Below are 11,982 nucleotides of genomic sequence, written 5' to 3' on the forward strand. Positions count from 1 at the left end.
CTTCTGAAATGTGAGTCTCATGGCTGCATCCAAACCTCGTGCTTGAAGAGCATTCCTAACTAAAGCAGATTGGGCCTTTGGGGAAGAAGGGGCTGCAAAGCATTTCCTAAAGCATTTTCTACTCCAATTTCATTGTGAGGAAATACACCTGAAGGATGATGCAGGGATTAGGATTGAGACAAATATGAGTTTGGTGTGTCAATTTTACTTTGAGAGATTGAAAAACACAGGAAGCCCAAGTGATGATCCCAGAGGGTTGAACACAGAGGTTTCATCCTCCCAGAAATACAAGGGCCTTAAAATCACTGTTAATTTGCTGACATCTTTTTATTTTAGAAATGCCTTAGAACTGTTTTCTTGAATCATTTTGGAATGTGAGCTGAAACAAAGCCATCCAGGCTGAACCAGAGGGATAAACTCCTGAGACAAACACCCCGTCCCCTCTGCAGGGAGAGGAGCTGAGCCAGCATTTCTAGAAATAAATCGTCACCCCCAGCTCGGAGTCTAGGGGAGGATGTGAAACAGATGGAAAATCTGAAACTCTCAGAAAACAGAGCTTGTCTATTGTGATCTCCTCTGAGAACAGAAACAAAAAGAAAATAAAAGACAAACAGGAAGAGCTAATACGTACAGGAACACTTGAAAAGAGAGTGGTCAGTCATCTATGCCCACCTCTGCCCCAACCCACCCTCACCTCCTGTCTGCACCTGCCAACATAAACAGCATTTTCAGGCTGATCAAAAGGCAGCATCTCCTACAGCTACCTCTACTGGGAGCATATTAACATTTCATGACTAAAAGCACTCCCCACTACAAAAAACCCCAAACAAGCATCAAAGACATTATACAGGCAGGCTGCATCTCCAAGCCCCAAAGAGGAAAAAGGGGCATATTTTATGCACATACTCACGTGCACACCCACATTCACAAAAACAACAGAATCTCAACTGAGACCGTCAGGCTCGACAGCAATACAACAGTAAATAAACAATATCAATAGCCTGAGAAAAAAACCCCAAAATCACATCATTCTCTGCTCTACAAATGGTGCATATAGAAGGCATAATGACACCCTGCAAGGAGACTTCTGCACATGACCAGGAAATACCACACGGGACATTGAAATTAATGTCAAAAGGTGCCAGTGCTAAATTCACGATCATGCTCAGCAAACTGTTTTAATGACAGGTTTAATGCTGGGTTGTTACAGTGACAAGAGCAAAGCACTGTGGGTTTAATCTGGAGGGTAATGCTGGAGCATTGCAGAGACAGCAGCTTGAGCTGCACCAAGGAAAGCTGCCTGCACGACGGGTCGGCCACAGGGCAGCACAAAGCAGCAGGCTGTCGGTGGTAATTAGCAGGAGGTGAGAGCTAGGTAGCCAGGAAAAGCAGCTGTAGCTGCAGGTGCAGAAAAGCTACAGATGAAAACTGTCATCTTCTTTCACGACTTGCTGCCCGTGATATTTTCTTGCTGGAAGGGTCAGGTTTGGCATGGTTTGGCCCACTGCTCGCTTCTTGCGCTGTCAGTTCGGATTCATCAGGATCTCAGCTGACAGCATCTGATTTTACAGACAGATTTACCTTTCTGGATCTCCTTTGAAGTCTGTCTATTCACCCATGGCCACTGCTGGACTTTCACAGCCTGCAAGCACTTTCTTCCTTCTTACAGGGAATGTGGAACACAAGATGGAGCCCTGCCAGATGGATAATGCTGGCAAACACCACCTTCTGTGGAGAGCAGTCTACAGGCCAGGCTGGGGTGTTCAGAGAGCTGGATGCTGGGCCCTCACAACCATGACCAAGTTACTCACTCCCCACCTACCCCCTCTGTAACCAAGGCAGTGGCTGTCACCACTCAGGCCACTCTTCTGACTGGTGGGGTGTGCTGTAGCTGTGAAACTGCAAACCACATTCCACACTCCAGTCAGTGCAACAGTGCAAAGCACATCTCACCTTTAACCTCACCCAGAAGACAGTAGCTGTTATTTTGCAGCACATATGTGTTTTCCCAAAATTGCTCCAAGTTTGCAGCCCACAGACAGAAGGGGATGTGCAGATGATCCTTGAGAGAGGTCAGCACTCACTGTCTGACTGATTGCACTTATCTTTCTACCTGACTCTGGAAAACTGAGTATCTGCCAAGGCCAGGTCTGGAATCTGCCCTGGCTGGGTCCTGCTTGTCATTCTTTCCTTTGATATTTTTATTTTAAGATGTGATGCAAACAGCCTGGTGAATTGAACCTTTTAAAATCCCCGAGACAGACAGTGACCACACAGCATGATGCAGATATGGGACTGGGACTTCAAAGACTTGCCAGGATTCAGCATGGAAATGATTATCTGTGGTGTCTGTGCAATGTGAGGCAGAGGGAAATCCTTACCTCTGACTCTGACACCTCCAGGGGCTTCTCATTGAGGCCCAAGCCCTCGGTCAGCACAGCCCCGTTGTACTTGTTGCAGATATCCTCATCAGAGTAGTGCAGCCCCCCTGGGCTTGGCCGAGGAGGAGACCTAGGAAATGCAAAGGATGAGTGATTGGGATGTTGTTATTCCCCTGGGATTAATGAAATCATGCTTAGAAGCCAGAATCACAGCTTGAGGCAGAGACTTGGGTGTTAAGTCCTCTCTGGATTCTTCAGTCTCTCCCTTTTGCCTCTTTAACAGTGCTTGAAGCTAGAAAAAAGACATTCCAAAAGCACAGCATTCCCAGCTTTTTACCTGGTTCCATTCTTCTTTGAGAAGGTGCTCTTGATGTTCAGGTGTCTGCTGTTGAGCTCCAGAGCAGTGAAGCCTCCGTTGTCCAGGGTGACTGACTCTTCCACATTGGAGATGGTTTTACCTGGAGCCAGGAAATACAAGGTTCAGCTGAAACAAAAACACTTTTTCCCCAAATAGAACTGCAGGAGCTAACTTGTCCTTCTTTCTGTTTTATGACATCATTAATTTTTTGATATTCTCTTTACTTTTCTTATTGGCAAGTGAGAACAGAGTGAAGGCAAGGAGTGTATCAGGAAAGTGAAGGGGCAGAGGAAGTCAAAAGAGGAGAAAGGAGTCATAGATGGATGGATTTCATTCAGAGACAAGCATCTAAAATAGCACAGATAAACTGTGCTTCAAAAGTGCTTATATTCTTGATTTTTGACTATAAACAGAAACCAGACAACTAATTTAGGTGGCTACTGAAGGTGTCCTAAATCAGGTGCTGTGAATCCCATTCCATTTGCTGATTGGAGTAAAGCAAGGGAAAGTAAAACTAGAAAAAGAGGAAAAGGAGAGAGAAAAAAAGCAGGAAAAAAAGCAAGAGGAAGGTCAAGTGGGTAGCAAATGGGAAAACCATGCCACAGCTGAAATGGGGATCAGGTATGGAGAAATCACCAGACAATGTAAGGCAGGAACAGGGATGGGATGGGAAGAAGAAGGAAAATACAGCCCAGTATATTATTTCTTGTGACCAAATCTAGCAGGAGCTTGTTCTCTCCTGTGCTCATCCTTTGTCATCCCAAAGGTGTGAGCTGGGCCCGTGTCCCAGGGAGAAGGGCTGGCTGCCACTTTGCAGCAGACAGGTGCTTTATCCTCAGCTTCAATTTCAGTGCTGCATTAAGGCTCTGTGAACACGGATATCTGACAGCACAGGTCAGACCTGCCTTTTCATGTCTGTCCCCCAAACACAGTAAAACTAAGAAGATGAGAGATTTCCTATGAGCTGTGCATACAAATATATAATAGTATTAACTTGGTAAAATGCCACGGTATTCATACATCTTCTATCTCATGGGACTGAAATCTGATTTCTAACACTTGTTAGAAGTGAATTACAAAGAAAGAGAAGATCTTCACTTTGGGACTGAATTACTAAATAGTGCCTGGAAGACTTCATTACATTAATCCCTAAGAACAGGTAGTGCAGAGACCCATCCACCTGATCCTTTTCATTTATGTACCTTTTCTGGCACCTCCTGGCATCAGAGAAATTTCCTGCTGCAGGTGGAGGCTATCAGAGAAATACACATGTGAACAACCCTTCCAGGACTTTATCATGTAGGGAGAAGAAAAGGTAAAAACAATATTCAGAGCTCAAGAATGAGACTTTTTCAAAGGGGACTATTTGACATTCCAAGTTACAGAGCAGGTAACTCCTGTTTCCTTTCAAGAAAGGAGACTGGTAAAAATCATCACTAAAGGAAAATTCAAAACTTGATGCTCACTATGTGTTAAAACCCAACAGGTCCAGATAACCAAGACACCTCCTGGCTGCTTGGCCCCCAGCCCAGCAACTGCAGCTTGACTTAGGGAAGGAATGTGAGATGCACATTTGTTATGTGCATTCAATATAAAGGAATTGTGATATAGCCCTCACACACAGAGGTTTAGAGTATCTGCACTGGTACAGCCATACAAAAGCAGAATCTTTCTCCTTCTCCCCGTCTATCAGGGATTTATGCCAAAGTTAAACAAAGGCTCAGCTAATTCCTTATTTATTCCTTATCTGCCAAGATTTTTATCCAGACTCCTTGGCTTTTACTGCAGTCCCTGGGACTTCCAGAGTCTGTCCTGTCTGAGCCCGTGGCTGGTCAGTGTCCAAACCCTGACCCAGTGTGACTGGGGGCAAAAGCCATTTGTACCAAAGCAGACAGCAAAACGTTCCAAGTCTTCTGGCAAGCAAAATAGCTCTAAACACAGTCCCTGCTGAGGAAATCAGAGGTTCAAAGGAAAGGCATCTCTGATTCCCACAGCTTTTGAGACTTTTGCACAGCACAGAGATGGTGCCTTACCTCCATTGCAGTTCTTGTACTTCTTGCTCTGGCCATGCAGGACCAATGCAAACACCACCAGCAGGATGAGGATGAGGCTTGAAAGAGCCATCACCAGCAGAAACCACCACTCCTCATAGAAAGGGGCTTCTGTTTGTGCTGAAAGAGCAAAAAACAAATAACAGTTCCTCTTTTTGCCCCTTCAAAATTTTCTCTTGTTCCCCACAGGGAATGATGACTCTGCAATGGTGCTCAGGAGAGGAGGGGGTTCAGACTCTTGAGGGGCTTGCTGACCCTTCTGAGATGGCAGAGAACAGGAGCATATCACAGCTCCAAGCCAGAATCCCAGGATGGTTTGGGTTGGAAGGGATCTTAAAGTTCATCCCGTGCCACCCCCTGCCATGGCAGGGACACCTTCCACTATCCCAGGTTGCTCCAAGCCCCATCCAACCTGGCCTTGGACACTTCCAGGGATCGGGCAGCCACAGCTTCTCTACAACCAGTTCCATCTCTACAAGCACCTTTCATCCCCCTGGAGCAGCTCCAGAGGCCTTAGGCTAAGTTATCACCAGGAAAAGAGAGGCAGGTTTCTTCCCACAGCTCTGCACACCTACATTTCTCGATCATGGCAGGTTTAGCACTCTTGGGTCAAGGAAACCACTAATATACGTGCCATGACCCATGATTATTCCACTTTTTGGGAGGCTTACCTTGCCAAAATGCTGTTCAGTGGCTCTTTGAAAAATACAGCTAGTGCCAGGGAACAAAGTACACGTGGTTCAGCATCTTTCAGTACCTCCATTAACTCCAACTTCCAACATTCACTGCTACTCTATATCACTTCTCCATCCACTGAGCCAAGCCTGATGTGCAGCACAGGATATCAATTCAATTGCCTGGATTTTGTGCAGTCTCAGGTCATTTCACCCCATTTGACCTCAAGTGGAAACACAAAATGACACTAACTTCCCCTTTCCAGAGTTACCTTGCCAGTCTTGGTTTAAAGTAACAAGTCTTGTTGTTTTCTTGCAGTGATATTCTCTTTGTCCTCCCTTGAGCTCCCTCAGCTTTGGGAAAAAGTGCAGCTTCTGAGCATGAGCCAGCAGTTGACATAATTTCCCTGTAGTCCTTAAGGTGGAACACCACCTGGCAGGAATGGGTGATGCCAGGAGAACAACCCAACCCCTCACTGTCACCAAAACCTCTTTCCCGGACTGTCCCAAGCCTGGATCTGAATAAAAGTCTCTTTTAAGCCCAACGATACGAGCTCAAATTTGTTCCAGATCACTGGGTATTCTGCAGCAGGAAAAACCAGCCACACTCCTTCTTTGCTAGGAGGCCAGTCCAGGCTAATAAAATCCTAGAGACAAACTGCACAAGCCATGCTGGGATGAGCAGATTCAGGGCAATTTATACCTCCCTGTGCCAGCTGAAGTGGCCAGCCTAAAATGCTTTATACTTTTATGACTGTGAATCTCAATGGAAGCCTCTTACTTTCATGCAGCAATTTGAGAGGAACAGTGAAGCATCAAAAGGAGGTGAATTAAATAGTTCTGTTCAAGTGGAGAACTTACAAACAAGCAGTTTATTTATAGAAAGCATCACAAGGAGATGCATGCCCTGCTTCAGTGGAATAATGTCTTTGAGCAAAGGAAAGACTGACATGATTGCTGGTCCTTTACACTGTGTTACAGCCTCTCTGAAACCCCAGACAGGAAAAACACTGACTCTTGGTGTTTGAAGTGGGTTGTCCATGCCCTTGTCCTGAAGAAGAAAAGCAGGGATAGCACTCACAGTGAAATCCATGGAAGCTCTCCTGGGGTAAGTGGTTAATTGTGTCAGGACAAGCGCAGCAGCCACCATGGTGAGAGCAGCACTTGCTTCTCCTGCCTGCTGGGGAGTTGTTGAATGGTGTTCATGCCTTTCACTGGAGCAGCAAAGAGATAAAAGCCACTCCAGATACTGGAGCACTGCCAGGTTCTCAGGACTCTCCAGAATTTTGAATCACAAAGCTGCTTTATCAGGTTCTTTTATTCTCCTTGTCTTTGCTGACACAGCAAGGATGAAACCGATGGCTCAAAAGCAACCTGGAGTAGAGCAGGGGAAGAGGAGACCCAGAAAAGCCTCCTCAAGGGCAAGGTCTCTCACCTCACCACAGGCCAAGGCACTCCAGCAGCCCAGCCCAGGCAAGCTGAGAGGAATTTGATTTTCAAGGTATTCAAGCCCTTTCAGAAAACCAGAGGGCTGGGCTGCTCACAAAGATTTGGGAAGCACATTTAGGTCATAGCCCTGTAACTGGGAGTAAGCACAGAGAGCAGGGAGAGTGGGAAGAGCCCCAGAACATCACAAATGAGCTGTTCTGGTGGAGGGGGACTGGAGGCATCGCACTGGAGCAGGACTGCCAGCACAAAGGATTGTCAGGAATAACGTGAAGCTACACTTCTGTATTTGTGAGAGCTAAAGACAAAGTAACACAGAAAATGTTTATCAGAGTCCAGAGGAAAAAAAAAAAAAACCAAAAGTAAGCAGAGCAAACAAAAACCAGACTGAGAATGGGGGAAAAGCAAACAAATTGCAGACTCTACAAATTAGTCTTATGACAAGAGATCTGACATAAACAGTCTGAGTAGGTTCTTTATCAAGCTTAAAAATGGCACATGCACATTTTTCCCCTTGAGAATCAAACATACTGTAATTTCAAACCTTAATTCACCACTGTATTACTCCAGTTTTATCCTAGAACAAGTGAAAACATGCTGCCCTTGATTATTTGCTGCAACTAAAGAGTCTGGTTTGTTTTTTTCCCCTCTTTTCCCTCAGCCTTGGGAAATTCCATTGAAAAAGACTTTAAAAAATAAATCCATGATTACCTGATACTGCCACAGAAGGAACACTTGGCTCTCCATAGCCAAACTCGTTGACAGCCACCACCCGGAATTCATAGGTGACTCCTTGTCTGAGCTTGTCCAGGCCCACAGTGTAGGAGGTGGCGCTGCGAGGGATGTCCTTCACAAACATATCCCAGAGTCCCTCATCTAGGAGAGCAGCAAGGAGAGAAATGGCATCAGCTGTGTGCCCTGGCACTCCCACCTGCTCAGTGAGAGAGGCTGTCACCAATGTCACCAGGGCTGTGCTGGAGCCACAGGCAGGGACATGCTCACCTGGAGGCTGCCCTGTGGTACCCACAAATGTCAGGATGCCCTGAACGCCCCATCTGTGAATGCATTAATTCAGGATGGGAGCTTTTCATAGCCCAGATGGAAGAGGTCTCTAAAATCAGCAGCAGCACCCACAGAGACCTGAGCTGGCTGGAGCAGCTGCCACTCCCTCTGATTGGGTTAGGTCACCCATCAGCACATCTGGCATTTGACAGATCACGTAAACCAAAGGCAACATTAATGAGTCCTGATCACAAAGGTTCTGCTTGCCTTTTACACTGCAAAATCTGCTTTGTTGTTGAAGCACTCAAGTGAGGCTTAGACTGATATGAGTCCTGGGAGGCTCTGTGGTGCCAGGGGACTGGTGTCACTGGAGTGCTGCTTGCTCCATGACAGCAACAGTGATGAGTCCTTTGCATGGCACAGAGCTGGTGCTGCACTCTGTGCTCTGCAGTTTCAAACAGAAATTAGTTTTGTTTATTTTTATAAAGCCGTTGAAATTGTTAAAAGCACAATGCCATTCTGATGGGAATGTTTCAGTAGGGTAATCTTGGCTCTCCACAGCCATAATGACATTAATCCTGATTCACATCCTGACCAGGCACCATTCCCATCCCTGATCCACACCTGTAACCTCACATTCACTTGACTACAATGGAATGAACTTTCAACGAGATGGATGCTGGTACCAGCAGCAACAAAACCAACTATAATTTAAAATACCACTCAGAAATTTTGAGGGCAGGAATCAGACATTAATCTGACTGATTAACTTCCCAGTAAAAATTAGTGCCCAGCATTTCTGCTGAGAAAATGGAGTCTCTGTCTACATGTGAGGCTGAAACCTCAGCTCACCTACCCAGCGTAGCTCTCACACACCTGACCTCACAAACATCCCATTGGGCTTTTACTTTTACCTATCAAAGCTGTTCCAACAATATCTATTTTTCTCTCCATGTCCCACAGCAGTGGGAATAGGATGATAACCTCTCCACAGACAGGACTTCAGTGTGGGAGCTGCCTGCTTTGAAAGACAGCCGTCTGCACTGCGTGGCTCAGCAGCAGCAGGACTTCTGTGGCTCGAGGTGTTATCAAGGTAACAATAAAGCAGGAGCCAGCACTGTTACCCTCTGTGACTCGTTCTGCTGCTGCAGTGTGAGGCAGGAATCTGTCCTCATTTGCTTTGCCTTTACCTGAGTGTAACCTAATTGGAGTCACTGCAGCGATTCCAGGATTGTGCTGGTGTAACAGAGCAAGATCTGGCCCTCAGCCTGCTCCTGTGCCACAGGGAATAGCAGCAAAGATGGACTGATTAACACTGCAGGTGCATTTCCATGTGAACGTTTTAGCTTTGGCAGCAGTAAATATTGGCTCGGTGATTTGCACCGCGCTGCACGTCTGGTGACACACACAATGAGTAACAGCCCCAAACTACAGCTTTTCTGGTCACGAGGATTGGCAGTCTCAGCAGATGCAAAAAGCAGGCTGGATTGTTATTGTTCCAGCTGCATTTGAGAAACACCAAAGAACAATAAAAATAGGTAATTTTCCTGCCATGCTTGAAACTCGGACCAATACATTATTCACCAGCATGATCAGACTATAATGAAGTTATCATAATGTACCATTGTTATGTATTAGCTGGGTATTACAATGGCTGTAAAACAAGAGATAAAATATTGACTTCCCTTTTACAGGGCAATAGAAGCTGAGATTATTTTACCACATAAAGTTACAATGTAATAAAAACAGGAGTTTGGGATTTAGTTTCTCTGAAGAGGGTGGAGTGAGGGATGCATTTTCAAAGTTGGATTGTTGCAGCCACCAGTACTCAGAAGATGCATCTCACGACTATAAAATATTGCCATATTCGCTAGAATTGCCTAAGCTTTCATAAACACATTTGTAAACAGCAATAAGAGAATTTGAGCCCATTGTGAATTGTCTGAAAAGCAATTTGTTTGCATTCAAAACCACTTAAATAGGGGAAGAAAAAGCAACAATAAAAGTGAATGTTCAGCACTCATTACAACAAACACAACTGCTCAGACACACACTTTCTCACTCATTTTCTCAAACCTATCAGGGTGCACAGTGCAGAAAACCCAACAGACCAAGAAGTGTAAATTTAAGTGCTTTGTGAAGCTTGCAGTAAGTTGGGAAAACCACCCCTGAGAAGTCAGCATTGCATTTCCTCCTCTCTGTCCCCTTGGCTACAGGGGTGATGGCGTGGGGCAGCAAAAGATGCTGGTGAATGTTTTTTCAGAGATATTTCTGTCTCACAGGGACTCAGAGATGCTCTGGCTGGTGGCCACATAGTCACTGGCCCATCTCCCTTTCATTCACTGAAAGAATCTTTGTCAAAACTTTGGTTTTTTCCTTGGGGGAGGTCTGTCAGTGCTGAGTTAATGGTTGGATTCAATGATCCTGGAGGTCTTTTCTAACCTTAATGATTCTAAAATGGAACCCAGCTCATTATCCCTGGGGTTCCAGAGAGGTGCTGATGCACCTACAGTGCACAGATGTCCTACATCTTCCCTACTGCTGACCCTTAAGCACAGCATAGCCTGTGGCTTCCCAAGCCCTGGCCAGCAAGACTTTTAATTCCAGAGCCTCAATTAATTTATCTTATATCCATCTGGAACATCCAGACCCCTTTTTGTAAACTATAATCAAAACCAGATATATCTGAACTAAAAAAATCACTTTATTCCAGTAGTCAACTTTGAGATTAAATATTGAACACACACTTGTGAATTCCTTCAGTGCATCTCTCCCCCACCCTCAAAACCTCAAAACCAGGTATGCTCTAAATGTTAGAAGCTCAGCTGAAAGAGAATTCATTAGAAGGTCACCTGTGATAGCAAAGGCTGGCCTTTCAGTTCAGTGGAAAATCATTAGTGTACCATACACAGCATTTTCTGCTCAGTTTAGGGAGGAAAGGTGCACATGCCATGGCTGGGACATCAGCGGGGTATTAACTCTTAGAAACCACTGGGAAGAGCAAATTTGCAACACTAAACAGAGCTCAGGTGCAGGGCTCAGAGGGACATCCCCAGGGAGCCTGCCTTTGCTTTTTCTTTTCAGTCACCCCAGTCCCCATCTTCACTCCCCAGGCCTTTCACTGGGCACTCAGCCTCTTAAACATGTGACACAAAAGCAAGCTCTCCTCAAAGAAGAAAGATTTTCCTTTGCTCCTTGTTTCTGTCAGTTTTCCCCAGCCCTGCCCCATCCTAACTCCTGCTGATGGGAGATTTGCTTTTCACCTCCCAGCCTCGATGCCTCTGTCCCATCTAAGCTTGAGGTTCAGGCACAGGGAGAGGATCTGAGTGACAGGGGAAGGTGAAGCCACCTCTGCCCTAATGCCGTGTCCAGCCCATGTTGGAGGAGCTGTTCTGCTCCCGTGGGCCAGCCCAGCGTCACAGGCCATTAATCAGGGTCTCCACGCTAAATAAAGCTGTCACTCAGCAAGGGAGGCTCCCAGCTCCACTAAATCCAGCCACTGACAACCCAAGACATGGAGAGCTGTCAGTTATTTGGGTTTTAAACACCAGTCATCTCCTCTCAGAGCAGGAGAGCTGGGTCATAAAGCTCCCTCCTAATTACACGTTAGAAGGTTTATGAGGGGAGAAGCTGCTGAGAGTTAAGGCCCGGCTGAAAGCCACTGGTGTTCCTCCTACAGAGGACACAATTAAAACGTGGCTGTGTTTGTCAGAGGCAAAGGGCTGGATTATCATGCGAAGCAGTGGAAGGACAAGAATGGGAAGTGAAGGCTGACAAACTGTCAGCCCCGGTGTGTCGCTCGGCAGCAGAAGCGAAAAAGGCCCCATGGCAGATGCCGGGGATGCAGCTGCACCCTTCACTTTGAATTTACTGACTTCTGCTGGTTCCTGTCCATGTTTGACACTGCGCTCCCTCATTTGGTTAAAAATAAATAGAAAAGGAAGAAAACAGAAAAACACTACTCAAGACACCAGAAAGGAAACTAAAGTGAGAGCTGCCCTCGGGGCGTGGGAAGCAGAACCCAGCATTTGTGAGGCAGACAATTCCAGCTCCAAGTAGACGGGTTCTTT

At 45.9% G+C, this 11,982-nt stretch overlaps 1 protein-coding gene across 1 annotated transcript in view; it reads right to left on the bottom strand.

The window, feature by feature from the left end:
• SDK1 (sidekick cell adhesion molecule 1) overlaps positions 1-11,982 on the bottom strand; it is a 387,816-nt gene that overhangs the window by 12,218 nt on the left and 363,616 nt on the right. The window contains exons 42-45 of the mRNA XM_005420447.3: positions 7,622-7,786; positions 4,773-4,910; positions 2,719-2,839; positions 2,382-2,511 (exon numbers count right to left, since the gene is read on the bottom strand). Of these exons, the coding sequence (XP_005420504.2) occupies positions 2,382-2,511; positions 2,719-2,839; positions 4,773-4,910; positions 7,622-7,786 (554 nt within the window). The remainder of the gene's footprint in view (positions 1-2,381; positions 2,512-2,718; positions 2,840-4,772; positions 4,911-7,621; positions 7,787-11,982) is intronic.

Source organism: Geospiza fortis, unplaced genomic scaffold (genome assembly GCF_000277835.1).
Source record: "Geospiza fortis unplaced genomic scaffold, GeoFor_1.0 scaffold237, whole genome shotgun sequence".
Taxonomy (NCBI): domain Eukaryota; kingdom Metazoa; phylum Chordata; class Aves; order Passeriformes; family Thraupidae; genus Geospiza; species Geospiza fortis.